At 39.5% G+C, this 24,083-nt stretch overlaps 1 protein-coding gene across 12 annotated transcripts in view; it reads right to left on the bottom strand.

The window, feature by feature from the left end:
- Nucleotides 1-24,083, bottom strand: part of Gabpb1 (GA binding protein transcription factor subunit beta 1) — a 50,012-nt gene that overhangs the window by 19,716 nt on the left and 6,213 nt on the right. For 8 of the 12 annotated variants that reach the window (XM_021184730.2, XM_021184748.2, XM_021184721.2 and 5 more), the window contains exons 2-6: nucleotides 10,242-10,349; nucleotides 5,399-5,566; nucleotides 4,080-4,274; nucleotides 2,368-2,479; nucleotides 1,927-2,040 (exon numbers count right to left, since the gene is read on the bottom strand). In XM_021184730.2, the coding sequence (XP_021040389.1) occupies nucleotides 1,927-2,040; nucleotides 2,368-2,479; nucleotides 4,080-4,274; nucleotides 5,399-5,566; nucleotides 10,242-10,349 (697 nt within the window). Of the gene's footprint in view, nucleotides 1-1,926; nucleotides 2,041-2,367; nucleotides 2,480-4,079; nucleotides 4,275-5,398; nucleotides 5,567-10,241; nucleotides 10,350-14,774; nucleotides 15,610-23,253; nucleotides 23,563-24,083 lie in introns of those variants that run through there. The other 4 variants (XM_029471819.1, XM_021184757.2, XM_029471822.1 and 1 more) reach the window with 4 other exon arrangements.

Consider the following 24,083-nt stretch of genomic DNA (forward strand, 5'->3'; position numbering starts at 1 on the left):
CACAAAATAGAAACATATTCAATAAAATAATTATGAAAGCCTTCAGTACACTATTGCTTTGATTTCTTTTTTAAATATCCATATGAAAAAGAAGCACTCACTGGTTGAATACTAACTACAAGCACTACTGTTGAAAAGCTTCGCATACATAAGACACTTCTGAGATCACACAGTCAAGGCTCAACCCAGGAACTTTCATCTCTGCACTGTTAGCAGTGGCTGCCATTAAGATAATAGTTCCTGCCTTTCATCTAAAAAGCTCTTTTTAAGTTGTGTGATGGTAAAATATTTATGAAAAAATTAATAGGAACACAATTATAGAAGACAAAGTACACACACCAAAGCTAAAGAACAATCTAATAGCCAAATGTTGGAATAGCTAAGAAAAAAGCAACTTTAAAACTTTACAAGATTGCAGATATAAAGTGTGTGCATGTGTGGACAAATGGACTTAATAGAAAGTAGCTGTAGCATCCTAACTATTCATTAGTGCACTATAAACTTCAGGCTGGAACGAGGGAAGGCAGACAGCGGTAGTGCCTTTGAGGCTAAATCGCCATGCCACAAGCTGAAGGAAGGTTAGAAGAAAACATTCCTCACAAAGTACCAAGACTGAACACTTTCATTAGAAATATTTACAAGAAACAGAAATTATGTCACAGAAAAACCTAACAGTTTGAAGGTAGAATCTTATAATCTAACCTGAGATTAAAAACAAAAAAAGCAAAACCAATAGAGACTCATTTGACCCGGTCACTTCTCCCTAAGACTGAAGTCTCATTACCCTATTTTTGAACAGACCAAAAATATATAAAAGTTTCCTAGTGCAAACTTTACTTTGAGAAACAGAATTTTCAACCACCACTAGACACTTCATATCTTTCAAATATACCTAACACAAGTTTTTAAATACAAAAAGAAGGAAAATTATAGATTTCTACTTGATTATACATATAATTGGGTCACAGAGAAGAATAAAACTAAGCAAAGAAAAGTTGTAGGTTTACAGGCTAGAGCTACAAAATAAACGCTTTCTGAAAAGCTATTGGGGTGCTCTGTGTGTGGTGCATGCGTGTGCACACTCACATGTCTGCACCCCAAGGAAGATGCTAAGGCAGGTTGTAAGGTGTATGTGTCTACCTTATTGGCTTAAAACAAGGTCTCTCACTGACCTCAAGTTTACTCTTTTGCTAGACTGGCTGGAAAGTCAGCTATAGGAATCTACCTATGTCTGCCCTCCCAATGCTGGGCTTACAGGTATATGCAGCCCTACCTGGCTTTTTATATGGGTGCTGAGGCTTCAAACTCAGGTCCTCGTGTTTGCAGAACAAATGCTTACCCAAGGAGGTAGCCCATGAAAACCCCATACCTCAAAAAAACTGAGCATGTACCAACTAAATCTGAGGCTGTATTTCTTTACCTGGTATGCACCTCAGGAGCATACCTCCTGACCTGACCTTCCGCTCCATTCACATTTGATTGCTCTTGCCCTTGTAAACCCACGATCTGGCAAGGTGGGACACACGACTACACTCAGGGAATGCTGAGCAGTGGATGCTCCCACCCTGCTTCACGTGAGGTGAGCACTTTAGTCCTGTTATCTTTCTGGCCTCTGTAAGCACTTGGAGCTGCAGTTTCCTTATTAAGGATGGGATCAGGACTTTGCCTCTTTCTGGTGGCTGACACAAAAATAAAAATCAGAAATAGTAACTTTAATTAATAAGATATAAGCCAGTAACAGGAAGTGTAGCCAACCAATTCTGAAAGAACTGCAGAGGTGAACACAAATTATAAGTAGGACTCTTGAAAGAAACAAAACACTGCAATAAACTCTGAACAGATTTCTTAAACAGGATTCAAAAGTACTAAGCCAGAGGGCGCGACAGAGTGAAAGAGTCGATGCAGAGACCTCCTTTGCCCTCTAACCTGGGGTTTCTGAAGAACTGGACAATGGGGCAGAAGCTTCAGCTAAGGCAGCTAACGTAGCTAATACTGACGTGGAGGAGTTTCCAAACTGAACAGCAGATACTCCTGTTTCATCTAGGAGAGAAGAAAACAGAATTCACAGTTTAGGGTGCTTAATTCCATGTACCTCACTCATCTTCCAATCTCACTAAAATGTTAATCAACATCAGATAGCATCAGTTTGGGAAAGGTAATACTGTTATACACCATGTAAGACTGCCTTTCTTTAGATTCGTTTATCTTAGCAAATGGTTTGTAAATAATTAGGAGACCAAAAGAGTGGATGGTACTCTTACCCTCATTCTCCAACAGTCCTTCCTTAAACTGATGAATACCTACTAGCTTAACATCCTAACAGCTATCCTACATGCATCTCAATACCTGCCGCCTTAGATACCAGACCTGTAAGGTTCACCACCCCTCCGGGTCCAATGATGAACTGTGGTGTGGCAGCGTGTATTGTCACAGTGTCAGGACTCTCCGGGTTGGTGTTGATTTGGTTCTGCATAGCAATCTAGGGAACAAATTATCACAGTATTTTCAGAATTCTAGGCAGTATGTCTGGGACAGGTTCTCAATGTAGTATATAAACACACACATGAAGAAACAGTCTCTCAGGAAAGCCCCACAATGCAATGGGAAGATGATAGTGGATCACTGAGAGCACAGCAGTAAGTATAGGGATGAGTCATCCCCTAAGGCCTTCTGTGGAGACGGCAAACCTTGCTGAAGAAGAAATTAGTAAGAATCTCATAGATTCTTACAGAAAAGGTATGCAACGCAAGATAGTCTATTGTTCTGTAGAAGTATTTAAATTATTTCTATCACATTAGTTAATGCATAACATGACATATTAAAGTATGGCCTTCCCATTTAATTATTCTCAATCTTTAAATCTCAACTCTTAAATTATATTCCCAGATATGAAAAATGAAAGTCAAGGTACGACTCATTACTTCCCAGCACGTAACACATCTTACAATAAAGTTGTGAATGTTTAATAGAGTCAGGTAATCTTAGAGAGTCCTACTGAGAACAGGACAAGAAAGCAAGGGAAAAGTAATTCCAGGTACCAGAAAGTCAACCATAACTATATCTACAAATAGTTGTTTCATTTTTTATAGATGGTAAAAAGGGAAAGAAAGAAACCAGAATAACAGACTCTATCACTTTTATCACAAAGCCTTGGCAAAGTTTTGCCACTTTTAATCAGATGTGTCTGTTTTGGTATCTACTGCTTTTTTGCCACTGAAAGCTTCAGCCATTTTGGAGGTGCTGAGGGAAGAGACAGGGTGTGGGGAGAGGGGGGCTGCCTGGGGAAACTCCCAAAAGCTGTACCACTGGAAAGAGATGAAAGGGAGAAAGATCATCCTGGTAGGAATGGAAACCAATGTCAAATCAGCTCAGTCCTTAAAAAAAGTCTGAAGTAGAGCTTTGCACTCCCATTCCTGGGCATCGAAGCCCCAATGAAAACCCTACTCAGCGGAACATACCACTTGCTACATCCCAACTAACACTTTTTAAAATGTAAAATGTAAATATATCAGTGTTAGACAGTAGGTTTAAAATGAAGAGGGGATTGATTCAGGATGGCTCAGTAGTTAAAAGTGCTTGCCATAGAAGCTTGAAGACCTTAGTTCTGTCCCCAGAACCCACGTGAAGATTAAGAGAGAAGCAACTCCATCCACAGTTACTCTCTGGCCCACATGCACACCCACCCCACCCCCACCCCCAACATCATGCATGCACGCGCGTGCACACACACACACACACACACTAAATTTTAATTTTTTAAAAAAAAATTAAAAGAACAAACTATATCACGCATCCAGGAGGTACTAATTTCTTTATAAAGTGGTTTACAATTGTTTTGATAAAACATGATATTCAGATGTGCAAAAAAATAATTAACTGTCCAGAAAGGGAGCTCAGAAACTGAAAGCACAGAAGGTTAGCGCCTTCTCTAACCTTCCACTGTACAGACAGTAATGAGCAGAGAAGTGGAGAGAACATGGCCATTCAAGAGAACTGAGCCCAGGAGGAAAAGCTGTAAGACAGAGAGCATCTGGCTGCAAGCTGCCTTTCATGGTTTCTTAAACTCAAAGCCAAGTTACCTGTAATATCTCTGCTAAATCTTCATTTCCATTGTCTATTGAAATATCAAATGCAGTTTTACAAAATTTACTCTGCGTGTGTACATCAGCACCATATTTGATTAAGAGCTCCACCACCTCTTGATGGTTGTGTTCTGTTGCCCAATGCAGAGCTGTCATCTTTAACATATCCTTTGCATTGACGTCAGCACCGTGCTAAAAGATATTCCAAAATCAGTAATATTTCAAGATAGGAAATATAAAGAATCCCTGTATGAAAGCACTAGTAGCCACAATGCTCTTAAGCAAGTCAAAGCACCTGTTAGTTTTGGGGGGAGAGGTATTAAATACATGTAATTATCAGTTATCTGCCACTTAATCATTTCTCTATCATGCAGATTTTCCCAGCTACTTTTCTTCTGAGTTCTTGAAATAACATAACTCTGCATCTAGTACTCGAATAGGGGCACACAGCGCTCAAGTGGCCTACCAGGTGAGGGGCAGCACTGAGTTTGTCTCCAAAACTCTTTAATGGTTTATGGTGAGTGATCTCTTACAATTAAATATATGTGTACCCTTTGCTTTCCAAACAAGAACAACCTAAGGAATCAGAGAAAGCTGTGTACGGCACTGTCATATACTCAGCATGCTGCAGCTAGTGAGGGTACGCGTGTGCTTTGTGTATGTAAGCACTGGAGTTCAATACAACACAGGATATGAAACAGCTCAGGAAGGATTCCTGCTCTGCTCTCAGGTTGAAATGATAATGCTTCAATGCACTAATTAAATATCAACATGAGTTTGTACTGTTTAATGTGGCCTTAATAAAATACCACTACATGTGATTTATACCATACTTCCTTGTATTTCTTTCACCTAAGTTAATCTACAAGCTGAGTTAAGCTACAAGCTTTTATCCTTAAAAGCGGTCAAGAATAATATATTGTCACTCTGCTCCAGCATCTTCTGTGTGACCTTTTGACATTTACATGACTGAAGAAGATAAACCCGCATTTAATTACTTATTAATCTGCTTGCTAACCATCCGATACTAATCTTCCCTGAATAACGATTCTGACTGTATTAAGGCAAAGCTGGAGTTCTTCACCCACAAGGCTGACTCTCAATGGTTGACTCCTAACTGAGAACACACCTGTGGGTATGTTTTTCCCTCCAAAGAAAACCTTAAGGCAATCTTCATTTAACAAACTTACACCCAGCTCTATCAATAGTCAAACAAAAAGTGGGCACTGAATAAAACGCATCTCCTTTCTCATCTTAAAACATTCTTGTGGGGTTTAGATTTTTTTAAAACCTCAGTCCAAAAAGAAAAGACATACCTTAAGCAAAACTTCTACTATGTTGGCATGGCCCTCAGAAGCCGCCATGTGCAGTGGTGTCCGGTCCACTTTGGTCCTGGCATCTCTACTTACACCGGCTCGGAGAAGAACCTCTGTGGTAGAGAAATGCCCATACTGCGCGGCCAGATGAAGTGGAGAAGTTCCCAACTGTAACAAGAAACACACGCATGCATATGTACACACACACAAAAGTCCAGTTTTTTAGTTGCTTCTAATATAATTCTACTACAAACTATTCTATATTTTTAAACAGTGAAGCATATTGCATTGTATATATAGTAACTCAAACATCAAAAGAAATTACTCAACTCAGGCTTATCTTTACAGAAGTCCTCATGAAGTTCCATACATGTATTAGTGTGGGAAAAGTCCTTTCATTCACATTCTCTTCTTGCTCCTCCCCCTTGCTCTACGTTTATTTTAGACAAGGTTTCAGGCCTCAAACTAGAGATGGTGTCTCAGCCTCCTAAGTGCTGGGATTATAGCATGCTTAGCTCGTTGTCACTAACAGACGACTAGAACTGACTTTAGTAACAGTTAGCGCCAAGGCAGCTAAGCTCAGTGACTACCATGGTGCACTTCCAGAGGGCCTGGGTCCACTCCCAAGACCCACGCGGCAGCTCACAACTGTCTATAACCCAGGTCCAGAGGATCTAACACAATTACACAGACATACATGCATGCAAAACACCAATGCACATAAATAAACAATTGTTTAAATAGTTAGAAATAATTATGATCTGAAAATGAAGAAATTTACATCAGAGGCACATATCTAAATAGATAAAATTTAGCTTACATTATATCACATGCATTAATAACAAAAAAGCCCACTAACTCTGATTGCCAGTCAATAATGTTAAGAGATATTTCACCATTATCATAAAATTTGCAAATTTGTCACTGTTAAGCAGCACCTCTGGCTTTTTTAATTTAGATTTATTCATTTTACTTTATGAGTATGAGTGTTTTGCCTGAATATAATGGAACATAGCCCCAAGAACTAGGGTAATAGACAGTTGTGAGTCAGTAAGGAGGTACAAGGAATTGAGCCTAGGTCCTCTGCAAGAGCAGCAAATGGTCTGAACCTCTGAGCCATCACCTCAGGTTTTTTCTTTTTTTTTTTTTTTTTTTTGGTTTTTTCGAGACAGGGTTTCTCTGTATAGCCCTGGCTGTCCTGGAACTCACTTCGTAGACCAGGGTGGCCTCGAACTCAGAAATCCGCCTGCCTCTGCCTCCCAAGTGCTGGGATTAAAGGCGTGCGCCACCACGCCCGGCTTATTTCTGTTACTCTTAAGACTTTTTCTTTTTGGCTCACAATGAAAGAAAAAGTACATATAACATGCACACTAAAGCCCCCCCAGTACATATAACATGCACACTAAAGCCCCCCCAGTACATATAACATGCACACTAAAGCCCCCCCAGTACATATAACATGCACACTAAAGTCCCCCCAGTACATATAACATGCATACTAAAGCCCCCCCAGTACATATAACATGCATACTAAAGTCCCCCCACATGTTGCTCCCTAATCACAAGCCCTTCCCGTGCCCCTCAGGAAAATGCTATTCAGAAAAGGAATCAGTTTTACTCTGGATGTGTGTGGTACGAGTTCAGGGACCTAAACCAAGGGCATGCTTTCACAGCAAGCGTTTACCACTCCCATCTCCAGTTCCTAGTCAGAATTGTTTGACAAGCATTTCTTTGTTTTAATTTGTATCAGTTATAATCCTTAAATGGTATTCTTTGTTCTCTGTTTTGAAGTTTACTAAAGTCCTACCACATGTACTTGTGACTTGTCTACTACTTACTATGTTTACAAGATGCATTCATGTTAGTGGCCAAGAATGTAGCGCACGAGCTCTCTACAATAGTCCACTCCAGAAAAGCCATAACTAATTCAACTAATCAGCTGATAAACACTGTTCTGTTCCCAGCTTTATTATAAATATTTCTGCTGCACATGGTCTTCTAGTAACTCAAGCACATAAATAAGATTTTCTTCTGTAGTCTAGAAGCTCAACTACCACAAAGAGCATACACATGTTAAAATTTACTAAGCATCGTCAAGCTGTCCTCCAAAGTGGCTAAATCAATTCACCTTCTTTTGATCTCCTCACCAAGGTTGCACTCTAGACATTACTTCACTAACCTGGTAGATGTGGCAAATAGCTTCTGGCTTTATTTTTCATTTACTGAGCAAATTGAACACTGCTTTGTATTTACTGGCCGTTCAAACTTGATCTTGGTGAAGTACCACTGAGTCATCTGTCTGTTATTACTGACCCATAGGAATTTCTTATACACTGTGGATACTAATCCTTATTTATGATTCTTCTGTCTTCATGTACTATTACAGCATCATGATGATATATCTAGTATGTATTTTCTTTAAAAAGAAATTATTTTTATTTTATGTGTATGAGTGTTTTTCTAAATGTATGTCTGTGCACCATATGTGTGCAATGCCCGTGGCGGCCAGAAGAATCCTCTGGAATAGGAGTTTGAGGCAGTTGTGAGCTGCCATGTGGGAACTGAGCAACAAGCCCAGGTCCTCTCAACCACTGAGAAAGCTCTCATAAGCATGAATTTCCAACAACTTGATTCTGTTAAAAATTGGTTGGGTTACTTGAATTTGTGGGCATTTATCGATTCTGAAAATTCTAGGATGTATTTCAAACTACTTCACCCTGACCCACACTCGCTTTGTGGGCTGTCCCACCTTTGTCACTATGGCAATGTTCTTGGCATCTCTCAGAGCTCCTGATATGACTTACATTTTCTACTGTGTTTCTACACCCTGTATTTCCTCCCATCGGCTCTCTAAAGTGCCTGCAGCTGTCTCTAACTTGTTACTGACTGTTACCTACAATCCTCAACAGGTCAGTTTCTGCTATCAGGTTCTTTCAGCTCACTTTCCTTGAAAGGTTATTAGTGGATATGAAGCTGGGATTTTAAAAAGTAGTTTTCTCTAGGGAATATGCATTTGCTTCTTCCAGGGACACTGAAAGAACCCTAGTCCAAAGAAACTTCACATTCAGTCCTTGGCCTGTAGGGTACATGGTGTTTGTGAATTCAGGCTTAAATATATAAAACTTGCTTGTGATTCCAAATTCTCTTCAATAAACTTTTACCTCTCTCCCTCATTCACATCAAATCATTTCTTTGCAGGGAGAAGAGGAGGTGGGGAGAGATCCTCATATTCTGAGATACTGTCTTACAGCATCAGCCCTGAGGCACTCCTAGGTCTTTGCCTTCAGCACCCCATGCTAGTGAGCTGGGGAAGCTAACAAAGAAATCTAAATGCAGCAAACTTTCTAGAAAACAAAATCTCTGGATCCAGCTTACATTCAGTGTGCTAGGTTCACTGGTGTTTGTTTGTTTTTGGTGTATGTGTGTTTGGTTAGTTTTTCAAGACAGGAGTTTCTTTGTGTAGCTCTGGTTATCCTGGAACTGGCTTCTGTAGAGCAGGCTGGCCTTGAACTCACTGAGCCCCACCTGCCTCTGCCTCCCGCTGCCGGGATCAAAGGTGGGTGTCTGCCCTCCCTCAATTAGTTCAGCACTTTCCTTGAAATTCTTTAGTGAAAGCATCTTATCTGATACAGACAAATGCTGTAATATTTATAGATGAAATGACAGTTCCTGGGATTTGCTTTAAAGTAATACAAAGAAAGTTCATAGAGGGGTAAGATTTACCATGATGTAGTTTTTTGAAGGTAGATGAAAGGCATGCAGGAATTGATGCTTGTATAAAAATTTTTTTAAAAAAATTACATGAAAAGTTTAAAAACAAGGAATAAAAACAAAAACAAAAATCAGAAATGTCTGGTGGTGTGCACCTTTAATCCCAGCACTTGGGAGGCAAAGGCAGATCTCTGAGTTTGACACCAGTCTTGCTCTTACAGAGCAAGTTCCAGGCTAGCCAAGGCTACAAAGAGAAACCCGTATAGGCGTGGGAGGGGTCAGATTTTTATTCTGTTGTTGTTAATGTTATTATTCTGTTGTTGTTAATGTAGTTCCTAACCCCAGCCCTTTTGCTTTTCCCCTAGAAATGAACAGGTATGCCTTCTGCCTCGTTCACACTGCCTCGTTCTATACTGCAAAAGACTGCTCCCTCTCTGTTCTTTCTAGTTAGTTTGGTCACATCTCTTTTCTTCTCTCTCTTCTTTCTTTCTTTGTTCTGTTCTTGTTTTCTGACTTAGCTTTGGATGTCCTGAAGTTTACTACACAGATCTCCCTGCCTCTGCCTCCATGGTAGCGCTTCTTACAATTTTACAAGTAGCAACCAAAATGCAAACTCTTTTTTTTTTTTTCTTTTTTCAGGAGCAGCTGAAACTCCATCTTTGTTACTTTGTGAATTATTGATTCTTTCCCTGGGAGCTATATATTATAATCACACCAAACTAGAATCTTTAAAACAAATAACATTTATTCATAGAGTGGATAATGTCTATCATTAAGAAAATAATATGAGGGCTGGAGAGATGGCTCAGCAGTTAAGAGCACTGACTGCTCTTCCAAGTTCAATTCCCAGCAACCACATGGTGGCTCACAGCTATCAGTAACAAGATCTGACGCCCTCTTCTGGAGTGTCTGAAGACAGCTTACAGTGTACTTACATATAATAAATAAATCTTTAAAAAAAAAAAAAAAAACAAGAAAATAATATGAGCCATTAATTTAAAAGACAGTTTAATTAGGGGCTGAAGAAATGCTTCAGCATAAATACCAGATTAACTTTCATCTGGGAGGAAAAGAGAAGCAGAAGAAGAGGTAGAAATAAAAGCAATTCTACGACATTAAGATCATTCTTTACCCAGTCTGTAGTAAAAGGAGCTCCATTTGCCATCAAAATTCGAACTTCGTCATCTTGACCAGCTCGTGCCGCTTCTAAAAGCTTCTTCCCCAAATCTACCAGGGACATCTAAATGAAAGACATGACTGACATCAGAATTTCCCATTACATACAGCGGTATGACTTCCCTTCATTTGTAAGTCCATTCTCAGTTATCCTTTCAAATATGGTACTGTTAATCTAAAACTAGTGATCACACAAAGCAATTTATATTTGGATTCCTGAAATGTATTCATTTCTCTTCTCACTAAGTTTTTGCCTGAGCAAAGTTGGTTTAAATTCTTTACATATGGCAAGCAAAGACAGATGAGGTAAGGAGTCAGATACTGTGAGTCTACGGAAAAAACTGGCAACTGTTTTTATTAGCGTACAGTTAAAGTATAAAATACTGTCCTGTTACTGATACTCTACCGTAAGCTTTTCTGAAATAGTGTGTTCAAATTCTAAAACAAATGTCTTCTGCTCTGGTGATACAGTGCACACGAAAAATCTTCCAGAAACAAGCACAATTCACACAAGTGCAAGTTCTAAAATGGAATTGAATGGTCTTATGAGTAGTTCATATGTCTCACTAAGAATCTATAAGGAGAATTAATCTTGAATTTAAGAATTCACTAAAGGACTGGAGAGAGGGCTCAGCAGTTAAGATCACCAACTGCTCTTCCAGAGGTCCTGAGTTCAATTTCCAGCAACCACATGGTGGCTCACAACCATCTGTAATTGGATCTGATGGCCTCTTCTGGTGTGTCTGAAGACAGCAATGGTATATTCATATGCATTAAATAAATAAATAAATCTTTTAAAAAATCTCTAAAGACTAATGTCCCAGTCAGGAAGGAAGGAGGAAGAGGGAGGCAGAGAGGACACTCAGACGTCTATGTCAGGAAAGGCCAGGGCAGGATGCTATAGGTGAGCAAAGGTTTGAGGTGCTCAGATTTCAGAGATAGTCATTCTAAGAAAAAAGAAAGTTTCAAGTCCAGAAAGCCTTCCTGTTAGAAGCTTAATCTGTGATACTGTATAAAAGAAAAACAGGGAAGACTGTAGGCCTGTGGGAAAGTGAAAACATGGGATCTTTTTGAGATTCAGTAAGAAAAAGCTGCAGCTGGGATTCAAATTTGTCTAAAAAAGAAATGCAGTGCACTCACAGGGTTAAAGTCATTAAGGAGAGAGACCAGAGCAGCCGCTCATGTGAAGAGCTGTCACTCAAGAAGAACCCATGAGAAAGACCTTGGAAAGGTTATCTCTTCCAAGAAGGAATAAAACATGATACATACTTGGAAGAAAGGAGAAAACTATAAGAAACTCTACCTTCTGGAAAGAACTACACCAAATTGTGGCATGTTTTAGTAGGTTCTGTAATATGAGAGCATGCACACCCTGCACAGGACGAACCACAGAAGGCCATGAACACCAGGTGGGCACACAGGTGGGATTTCGTAAGTGCTATTCCATGTGTAAGAGTTCATATTGTCCCCTATGGTGACAACTGCAAAAGCTGATATAAGCAGCTGTAGAGTTTATACGAGTTTTTCTTTGTGTGTTTTGTTTGTTTGCATGTGACACGTGCAACATTTCTTTTACCTTATCCTTCTGGGGTTTTTTTCCCCCTCTCTCCCATTATCTTTTTTTTTTTTTTTTTTTTTTTTTTTTTGGTTTTCCGGGACAGGGTTTCTCTGTATAACCCCTGGCTGTCCTGGAACTCACTCTGGCCTCAAACTCAGAAATCTGCCTGCCTCTGCCTCCCGAGTGTTGGGATTAAAGGTGTATACCACCACGCCCGGCTCCCATTTTCTCTGTAACACAAGATCTTTAATCTCTGCAAACACACTAAACTTCTGATCTCTGATAAAGGTCCTTCCTAGAGATCATCTATCAGTAACCAGCACACCAAAAGGCAAAGGAACCTTAAGCAGTAATTTTCCATTAAAGACTATATAATCTAGCCGGGCGGTGGTGGCGCACGCCTTTAATCCCAGCATTTGGGAGGCAGAGGCAGGTGGATTTCTGAGTTCGAGGTCAGCCTGGTCTACAGAGTGAGTTCCAGGACAGTCAAGGTTACATAGAGAAACCCTGTCTCAAAAAAACAAAAACAAACAAACAAAAAACTATATAATCTGTAAAAGAAAAGCTGACCTCTCTCCTAGAAGTATAGCAAAATCTAAAGTACTAAACACAGTATCTATAAAGTAGATGAGCCAAATTTCATTTCAACGTCTCTAAAATAAGACTTATCCTTCAAATAAGAATTTTTAAATTTTTACATAAAGAAAACACTTTACATTGTTTATACAGCTAAGCAAACCCATTTGGCATGTATAGTACCAAAAAGAGCAACATCTGGAGAACAACTACACAGTGCCAGACTACAGTTTTCTTGTCTAAAGTTAGTCTTTTATTCACTTTGATTCCTACACATTCTGGAAAGTAGGTCCTCTGCCAAATTCAAACTTATCAGGAACTCATTTTCAAATCCTGATTTCTTGATTCTCTATCCATTTTCTTTGATATCATGCTATCTTCTATGCATAGGCACACATTTTTGATAGTTATTTGTAAAGCATTTAGCATATCTGGAATTTGCACTCTTTACAGACTCCTACATATACACTCCACTTCAGATTAGCTTTGCAAATTATACAAAGGCAGAAAAGGGAAGAGGCTTTTTAATAAGAGAAATTACATTTATAAATGATCTGTTGTAGGACATAAGGACATCTCTAGTTATAGAAAATTACTACTTATGCTGTACAACATATACCTTCTATTTTAGTTGATGATAAAGGGCTATATACAATGGGGGGGAAAAAAGAAGCCTAACTCAAAACAAAGATGGGGAGAAAGCATAAATAAGAACCTAACACAGTGGTAAAAGAACAAGGTGACCATGCAGTCTTCAAAAAGAACGAACTGTGGACTGTCATTGACATGTAAACTAATTTCTACTGTAGTCTAGTAGTGTAGTGACTAAACCTTATACTCTTACACACTGCTCTGTTATGTATGTCAACAATAGCAAACGTGAACCAGCTTTAACTTAATTTAGTAAATTTATTAAAAGTCCTAAGAATACAACAAACCCACTAATTAAATTACTACCGTTCTGTTAACCTACTGTAAAGGGGAAAAAATAGATAAGTTATAATAAAAACAATCTAAAGAAAGAAAAGTCGTTCAGTTAGAGAACCTAACACCACAAAAAGCAACTATTTAATTAGTCCAAAGTTATATAAGAAAATCTATGTGATGCTCAGTCAATAGGCATACTTTAAATATCAAAACTTAAAGAACAAAATATAATCAGGTGTGTTAGCACACAGATGACTCTCAGAAACTGTGAGGCTTAAGTAGATAAAAGAATCATAAGTTCAAGACTAGCTTGGACTACACAGCCTGCCTTGGGATATATTTGTATCATACTAGTGGATCATTTGTTAATATTTTTAGTGATATATACATATATTTTTCTAAGTATATGTGTATATATAGTACTAAAATTTATATATCTATATATAAAATATATATATAAAATATATATATATAATATAGTACTTAACTATGAACAAGTGATCTAATAGTATGGTTATGGGGAAATTTTCCATTTTATAGTCTCTGTAATTTCTATGGATCAGATTACACTGCACAGCTGTCAAGTAAGTAAACACAACCCTGAAGAAGGACCCACATGCCTGCCTTTCTAAATAGGAGGAGTGGAAGAAAATGAAGGATACTGCAGAGCACACTTGATGACCTACTTAGAGGCACTACCATGGGACATTTGCGTAAATATACTCCCAGAACTTCCCCATGTTTCAGTTATTCAAAACCTACCGTATTTAAGACCCCGGCACTGAAGCTATTGTGATTTTTTTTTCCTTTGGTTTGTTTGTTTTTTTCGAGACAGGGTTTCTTTCTCTGTGTAGCCCTGGCTGTCCTGGAACTCACTCTGTAGACCAGGCTGGCCTCGAACTCAGAAATCTGCCTGCCTCTGCCTCCCAAGTTCTGGGATTAAAGGCGTGTGTCACCAAAACCATAGACAATATAACAGATTTAAGTCACTACACTAAGTCAGTGGGTCTCAAAAGTATCAACATTATCCCCTAGAGGACCGTTGTTCACACAGGGAAGCATTGGAGAGATTAAAAGGTGGGGAAGGCTCTAACATGTACTAATGGTCCTGTCAGAAATACTAACAAGTCTCACAATGGGGACAATCTCAAATGGCAAAGAACAGTCTCATGTTCTGGGTCTTGAACTGGACCAGTAGATACTCTTAACCGCTTAGACATCATCTCCCCAGCACTAAAACTGTATTCATTTCAACTTAAGAGAAGGAATTAAATACTTTAAAAAATACAAATGGATCTAACAGGAAGAAAATACATGAGATTAACATCAAAATCAAAGATGCTCTCATTTTCTTGCCCAGACAAAAATTTTTTAAAACTTTAAATAATGAAAAATATCAAAATATAGCAAACATTTTTCTATGCTCACCTGAAAACACAATGAATTCTGACTGGGAGAAATTCAGTTGCATCCAGACAATGAAAATGCCAAGAGTCTGGGAGCTGGTCAGCAGGTAGGAGGGCTGCTGTGAAACACGAGGACCAGAGTTCAGGACCCATAACACCAGGTGGATGGGAGAGCCTAGCACCTACAAGGTGGAGATAAGGCTAGCCAAATTCATAGTGCTCTGAGTTCAATGAGAGTCCATGCCTCCAATAACTAAAATGGCGAGCAACTGTAGACACTCAATTTCAACCTCTGGCCTTTATATGCACACATGCATGTGTACCCATATATGTGTAAATGTACATACACACATGTACCATATACACATATACCTAATGGGTCAAGTTTTCAGGTCATTCAGACTGTTTATCTACAACACGTTAAATCCTCAGGAAAAAAAATAGTATTAAAAAAATAAGGGTTAGCAATTAAAATATAGAACTCATCATTTGATTTCTCCATTTGAAGAAAAATTAGTAAATTTTATTGACTGCCAATATGCCTACTACTGTCTGTGTGTTCCATCACCTAGTTTAATACTCCCTTTCTCCTTGAGACTATGAAATACCCACTACAGTACGTTCCACCTTGAGTTCATTTACTGTTTATGAAATGCTTATCACTGTCTAGCATGAACCATTGCTTTCCTTAAATTAAAACCTAAGATCCACCTAGAAACTTCACTTCTCAAGAGCTACTGGAGATCACAAGAATGATACACACTGAGTGCCATCTAGTGGCTACAGGATCGACAGCTATACAGGCATACAAATTTAAATGTCATCTTCAATACTTTTATTTAAAAACATTTACAAATAATATGTAATGCATTAAGAATCAAGACTCTAAATTGTATATAACATAAACTGAACTATGTAAAAAAAATCCACAGAAAAAGAACTCAAAACAATAAAGCATAATAATAATTAAAAATATAAAATTTCCCACTATTCTGTAAGTTTTGTGCAAGGAACACATATTACTCATGCAATTAAAAACATTTCTATTAAAAATCTCTACATCAGGGCTAGAGAGATGGTTCAGGGGTTGGGAGCACTGACTGCTCTTCCAGAGGTCCTGAGTTCAATCCCCAACAAACACATGGTGGCTCACAACCATCCAATGCCCTCTTCTGGTGTATCTGAAGACAGCTACAGTATACTCACATATATAAAATAAATAACCTTTTTTTTTTTTTTAAAAATCTTTACATCAAAACTAGGTTACAGGTAAGCTTTAAAACTTTTAATACATAATGTTAAATGTTGAAAGCATTTGTTTTAAATAGAAGAAAGATGTAAAATTATTAACATGTATATAGCTGTATGTATGAAATATTCTTGGCAATCAGTCAGTAAGTATTTGATTGTCAAAATTCTCATGAGAAAAACCCTTCAGGGGCTGAGAGCTGACTCAGTAGTTAAGAGCACAGTCGCCCTTTCAGCGAGCTTGGGTCAGTACCTAGCACCTGCATTGGAGCTCATAGTAATTATAGTTCCAAGAGACCTAGTGCCTTCCTCCGGCCTCCATGGGCACTGCACATACTTGGTGCACACATACACATACGTGCAGGCAAATGCTCTTACACATAAAATAAAATAGTAAGACAGTCCTCAGAATCTTGTCACTTCTCACTGTTGTCCCCAGCATACAACAGAGGAAGAATAAGAGGATTAAGTGCACTCGTTTTCAACTGAAGTTCTGTATCTTTAACTTTTTGTCTTCTACTTTAAGAGAACACAGAGAAGTGTTTGAAGTAGAAGGCAATATGCCATCTAAGGATTTGGGTGTGGTCTCTCCTCCCTATGTAATTTTTTTAGAAAGGAAAAATGTTCACTATGTCCCCTTTTCTTTTCTGGAAAGTCTTCTATGTTGCCAAGGATGGCCTCATATTCAAGACCCTCCTACCTCAGGCTTCTGAATGCTAGCTAGATGTGCTACCATCTAATTACTCAACCCACATATATCTTAAAAACAAAATAAGAGCTGGAGATGGAATTTGGAGATAGGGGCCCTGTGTTCAACCCACCATCTCTCTCTCTCTCTCTCTCACACACACACACACACACACACACTCATTCATATTCTCTCTCCTCTCTCTCCCCTCTCTATCCCTGCCCACCCACCCCCAAATCTCTCTTTTCCCTTAACCATTTTGAAGTAAACACAGTAGTGAGCTGAGGCAGGAAAAAAAAAAATCACCAGGAGTTCAAAGCTTGTCTAAGCTACATAGTGAACTTCAAGGCATTCAAGGCTACATAGCAAGATGTTGTTTCAAACATTTTTTTATAATAAAGCTAAAGGTTTCCAATGGATAGCCTGGAAAATAAGAACCCAAAGTAAATACAATGGAAAGGGACTCAAAAGGTTGATGGCCTCAAGGCAACAGCTGTGCCAGCCCTGGAAAGCAAATCCGACTGGAGCATTAGGACAGAGGCTGCAGGAAGGTGGTCGCCAACACTGGCCTGTAAGCCTTCTGGGAAGGGACTGAAACTTTCAATGGAGAGTGTGGGAAACATGAAAATGGATATAAGGTGGCTAAGTAAAATATTAAAAGAGGCACAAATTCTCAGAGAAAAGCAAAAATAGCCGGGCGTTGGTGGCGCACGCCTTTAATCCCAGCACTCGGGAGGCAGAGGCAGGCGGATTTCTGAGTTCGAGGCCAGCCTGGTCTACAGAGTGAGTTCCAGGACAGCCAGGGTAACACAGAGAAACCCTGTCTCNAAAAACCAAAAAAAAAAAAAAAGAAAAGCAAAAATAGTAACTTTTTCAGTCACACTGTATATTAAGCATAAAAGCATAAATTATAAAATGTAGGCTAAGCAATACTCCCCAGTAGTCTACTCCAGAACCTGTGTTAACTTACATGGGAAAAACAGAATTTTACACACACACACACACACACACACATAAAGAAGGAAGTGGGAGGGACTGAGATGATGAACATAATCCTGACAGCACGTGTGTGTGTGTGGGGGGGGGGTGGCAAATGAGGTGAGCTGGAACATGAGAGTGGGAGTGTGCAGGGGAGGGAGAGAGGGAGACTAAACTGAGATTAGTTTGAAAATACTGGAAGGGTCACCATTCAAGAAATAGCTAGGCACAGTGACAAACCTCTGTAATCCCAGCAATGGAGAAGATAAGGCAAGATGACTAAGTTCAAAGCCAGCCACACGGCCATCTCAAAGAAATTAAAATAGCAAAAAAGTATCATTGTGCTAATGTGAACTCCACACTACCACTGTACAAGAACCAATTTATCTACAAGGTCCCCACTCCTACAACCATAACCTTGATCCCAAAGCTCAGATCTCAAGGGCAAACATCCTATGATAACACAGAAAGCGGAGCAACACCTGCCTCAGGGTAAGCCTGTTTCGGGAACTAGGACCTGACACCAGATTTCAATTGAAGAGTCCTTCTTACTACTGTTAAGCTTTTCAAGACGGATGTGCCTTGTCCCTGGGAATCTGGGGGAAATGCTCATCTTTTTTCTCTACTGCATTCTTTTATCCACTTCAGCAATGCAAGCCTGCTCAAAACCAGTGGTGCTCTAGAGTGCATGCTCCTGCTCAGGGACCCTCTCTTCTCTAGTACCTGCTTGCCCTGCCTAAAGCATGCACTTTATGTGACCCACCAACTAACCACCACTAAATGAAGGTACAGTATAATACTAATACACAGCATCATGGGTTATACATCCATGCGTCTAAGAATGTTTTTCCCTTGAGACAAGGTCTCACTGTATGGTCCTGATTGGCCTAGAACTCACTTTGTAGACCACGTTTGCCTTGAAATCCCAGAGATCTGCCAGTCTCTGCTATCTTGGTGCTGGGATTAAAGGTCTAAAAATGTTTATACACCTCCAAGCCTAGCCCAGAGTGGCATACCTCCTGGAACAACGGCACACCTCCTGGAACAACGGCACACCTGCAAATCTTTCCCAAACAGTTCCATCAGTCATAGAACAAAGACATTCCTGACCAAGGCTTACAGACTTATTTTAAGTTTATAGAAGAAAGTTTGTTTGCAGTAGAATCCTGGGCCCTTTACATCACACTTGCAGCAGTCTATGGGGGCCATTCTCATTCAAGCCATCATATTCCTCTCCCTGGTCCCCATATGCCCTTGGTCATATTATAATGCAAAATGCATTCAGTCCAACTTCAAAAGTCTGAATAGTCCTTCGTAGTCTCAACATGTTAAAAAAGTCCAAAGTCTCTTCTATATTTGTAACCCTTTGTAAAAGCAAAAACAAATTACATCAATCCCAGCTTATAAAGGTACAGTATGTGCACACATGCACACTCATTCCAAAAAGAAGGAAAGGTGACATGTTGAGGAAATACTGGACCAAGCCAGCAAGAACGCAAGCCAGCAGGGAAAACTCCAGATCCCAGAGCTTCAAGTCTGGAATCAGAGGGCTTTTAGATGGCTCTGTTCTTCCCTCTTTTCTGACTGAAACACACTTCTCCTGGGCATGCTCCATTCCCTGTATGCAGGGCTTTGTTAGCAGGTATTTCATGGCTCTGGCATCTCAGAGACCCCAAAACAATCCATGTATCACACGGCCTCTCAGGCTCTCCAATGGAGGGACACAGGTAGATTTCACAACTTCTTTAACTCATGTAACCTTCATGACTCTAAATTCATGTGGATGCTGCTGCAAAGGTTGGCTGCCAATAAAAGCCATGAACTATTTCTTTAGTGGAAATTTCCCGTTTTTGTTTGGTTGGTGGGTTTGGTTTTGGTTTTCTCAAGACAGGATTTGTCTCATGGCCAGCCATGGTGTTGACTATGTGGCATGGTCATTAGTAATCACTCTTAGGCAGGTCTACAATGAAAAGGAGCAAATAGAACAAAAACAAATACAAAAATGTACAATTTGAAAAGAAAAAGAACATGAAGAAACTCAATGTTAGAGCCCAGACTTGTGCAGATAAAAATAGCAGATTAAAACGAGGCCTGATCTGAGCAAAAGGAGCGGCGCCCTCAGGGAAAGCCCCAACCCGGCTCAACTGAAACAACTTTCTGCTCAGAGTTAAGTGAGGTACCAAATACTTTTGACCCTAGAATTTGGGATGAAAAGGCAGGTGGATCTGTATCAGTACAAGACCAGTCTGGTCTTCATAGGGAACTCCAGGACAGCCAGGGCTCTTTAGAGAGGTCCTATTTCAAGATCATATCTTAAAAAACCCAAATAATAATTAAAAAAAAAGAATTTTCGGGCTGGAGAGATGGCTTAGCAGTTAAGAGCACTGACTGCTCTTCTGAAGGTCCTGAGTTCAGATCCCAGCAACCACATGGTGGCTCACAACCATCCTTAACGAGATCCGGCACCCTCTTCTGGAGTGTCTGAAGATAGCTACAGTGTACTTATATATAATAAATAAATCTTATTAAAAAAAAGTCTGCTCCTAAAAAGAAACAAATAAAAATTGTTGCAAATGTGATTTAAAGGGATTCCAGGATTCTACTCCAAATAAACTCTCTCTTTTATCAACTTAGATTCATGTCTAAGCCTTGGCCATGATGTTTTGTTACAGCAACATGTGAGTGATACAGAAGTCGGTACCACAAGTCGACTGAAGCTATGAAGAACCCGACCATGCTTATGTTCTCTCTCTCCCTCTCTCTCTCTCTCCCTCACCCTCTCTCTCTCACACTCACACACACACACACACACACACACACACACACACACACACTTTTTACATTTTTTGAGGAATGTGGAAGACTGGAATTTTGGACTAGAAAAGCATCTAAATGCTGTAATCAAAAGTTTAAAGAGCCAGTCTAAGTCTGAAGGCAGCAGTCTAAGCTGGCCCAGTTCAACAGATCTTGAAGGGAACAATACTAACAATTGTGCAAGAGGCAAAAAAAACTTTGGCAAAAACATGGCTGGTGTTTGCTCATGTCCTAAGAACTTGCCTAATGCTAATGAAAAAGTAATGAACTAATTTCTTGGGCATAGAAAAAATGTCAAGCCTGCACAGTGTTGCGTCTATGCCATGGTTGTTAACAAGTTATACAGGTTTACAATGAAAAGGAACATGTGGGACAGAATTATGGTTTGGAAAGAAATGACCACTGTAAAGTTTAATGTTATACAGTCAAGGCATGTGCTAGAAGAGATGCTACAACTGTTAATTAAGGTTAGCACTGTAAGAAAGCAAAAGGGGAGAAGAGAAGAGAAGAGAAGAGAAGAGAAGAGAAGAGAAGAGAAGAGAAGAGAAGAGAAGGAAGTATAACAAAAATCAGTCTATAGTTCAGACTTTTAAAAAAAATTTGTATTTAAACAGTGCGGTGGTTTGAATAGAAATGGACCCACTAGGCTCATAGGATTTAAAAGAATTAGGACATGTGGCTTTGTTAGATGTCAAGGAGGATGGGTTTTGAAGTTTCAGATGCTTAAGCCAGGCCCAGTAGCTCTTTCTTCTTCCTGCTGCCTGCCATTCCAGATGTAGAATTTTCAGCTTTCTCCAACATCAAGTCCACCTGCATGCCACCATGTTTCCCATCATGATGATAATGAACTAAGACCTCAGAACTGTAAGCCAGCCCCAATTACTTTCCTTTATAAGAGTTGCTATAGGAGTGGAGATGGCTCTGCGGTTAAGAGCACTGACTGCTCTCTTTCAGAGGTCCTGGGTTCAATTCCAGCAACGACATGGTGGCCCACAACCACCTGTAATGGATCTGATGCCCTCTTCTGGTGTATTTGGAGATAGCTACAGTGTACCCATATACAAAAATAAATAAATAAAAATTAAAAAAAAAACAAATAAATACTTCTTTAAAAAAAAAAAAAAAAAAAAAAAAAAAAAAAATACTTCTTTAAAAAAAAAAAAAAAAAAGATGCTCGGGAGGTAGAGGCAGGCAGATTTTGAGGCCAGCCTGGTCTACAAAGTGAGTTCCAGGACAGCCAGGGCTACACAGAGAAACCCCGTCTCGAAAAACCAAAAAAAAAAAAGTTGCTATAGTCATAGAACTTCTTCACAGTAACAGAAAGACAAGTAGATATGTATCAGATTTCAATTTCTCATGAACCATGACACATCATTCTAGTGATTTAGAGCCAGTATTCTTTTAAAAATTTAAGCATACAACAGTTACATGTACACATATGCACAAAAACATAGTAATGAGTACAAATGACCACCATGTGTAACATTTTTCCTACTGTGGGTATTGAGGACTGAAAATGTGCTCAATAGTACCTCTCCTTTGATGTGAGGCCCAGCAGAGTTTTTAAAAACTTGAAAACTACTTTGATTGTTGCTATATAGGTTTAAAGACATGTCTCAGGGAATTGTCTAACATGCCAAGCAGGCACACCCTATCCAACCCACTTAGGATCTTGAGTTTCTTCAATCCAGAACATGTTCTCACTCTGGTGCCCAAGTATCAAGTCTCTGACCACTCAAGTGGCAGCCATATTACAGGCCCCCTCTCCTTACCTAACTTTGTTCCTTTCTATTCTACTCATACCCAACACCAGAAACTGTTTACTACGCCCTCCACTCAAATGACAGCCCCTACAACAAAGACTTTGTCTTGGTTTTGGTTTTTCAAAACAGGGTTTGTGTGTATCCCCGGCTGTCCAGGAACTTGCTCCAACTCAGGAGAAATCCACCTGCCTTTGCACAGCCCCTCCTCACCCTCCAATGCTGGGAGTAAAGGCATGCACCAACACTGCCTCACGGGTTTATTTTACTCATTACAAGATCTAACAGAGCCTGGCATGGACAAGGGTGTCTGAGTACATTTTAAAATGGAAGGAAAAGGAAGAACGTTACCAACAAGGAAACAGAAGTCTCATGATGCCTCAGAGTAAGGGATAAAGTCAAAGAAGCAAACGTAATAGGAAAAAGTATGAGTGTCAGAAAGTAGACTTTATCCTGCAGACTCCTGGGGGTTATTCAAAGTGTTGATTATCCAAACATTTATTGAGCACAGGTTCAATCCATGTTGCTTGGCAGTGGTGAGTGCAAAGGTTAGTGGTGGAGTGGAGGGTGCAAAGGCCAGAACCAAACCCTCTTCTTGAGCTCTCAGGAGCAGATTTGGAAGTTGAGGGGAATGATTCTCAGTCACATTCAGGCTGGACTCAAGAAAGGAGAGTCTTAAGAAAATTGATAGATATAAAGGAAAGTATGTATCATTGACAACTTCAAGATAGGAGGGGGAGAAAAACCGGGAACTGATAGGAGCCCAGAAAGTAATACATCTAAAGGTGATGCAAAGTCCTAAACTTCCACTAAACCCTGAGCCTTTACACTCTCATTAGCAGCCCAAAAAGCTTTCTGGGAAAAAAAGGGGGGTAGAGGGTAGGATGCACATGATCTATCTTATCATTAGCAGGAATGATGACATTGGTAACAGAACCAACCACACACACACAAAAAGACAATAATCAAAAGGGATAAAGAATAGAATATTAAAGAGAAATAAACTTAAGCACCTTTATGAAATCAATCAACAGGGGGCTGCAGTATGGCTCCGCATGGCTCAATAGTCAAAAACACTTGCTCTTGCAGAGGACAGCAGTTTGATTCCCAGCACCCTCATGATGGTAGTTCCAGGGCATCTGCTGCCCTCTTCTGATCTCTGCAGGAACCAGGCACACACACAATGCACATACATACATTCAGACAAAACATGCACACGCATAAATCTAAAATTTCCTAAAGTTAGGCAAATATCTATATTGGCTTCATATAATTAAGATAAAGACAGTTATTCCTCTTAAGAAGTCAGGAAAAGTAGTAAAAGAAAACTATACCTGGGCTTTTAAAAATAATGAAATAAGCCGGGCGTGGTGGCGCACGCCTTTAATCCCAGCACTCGGGAGGCAGAGGCAGGCGGATTTCTGAGTTCGAGGCCAGCCTGGTCTACAAAGTGAGTTCCAGGACAGCCAAGGCTACACAGAGAAACCCTGTCTCGAAAAACCAAAAAANAAANAAANAAAAAAAAAAAAACAATAATGAAATAAAAGGAATGAGGCAGATAACTAGAGGAGACCTGAAGTTTATTTTCTTCTTCCATTTTATGTCTGTACATTTGAAAGCAAGGGAAATAAACCTTCACAGATAATGACACAATGAGAGGAAAATAAAAGTTAAATGTGGCAACTAGATTCCTAAAAATACAAGATTCCTCTTTAGTTTAGTCCACAAAATGGCAGAACGGTACACACCACAATGACAAAAAGCTTATAGCCTGGATTTTTTCCAGTAAGTAGAAGTTATCTTTATCAACTGAGTCAAACAGGAACCGAAGAAATCAGGAAAA

The sequence above is a fragment of the Mus caroli genome, chromosome 2 (assembly GCF_900094665.2).
Source record: "Mus caroli chromosome 2, CAROLI_EIJ_v1.1, whole genome shotgun sequence".
NCBI classification, from domain to species: Eukaryota; Metazoa; Chordata; class Mammalia; order Rodentia; family Muridae; genus Mus; species Mus caroli.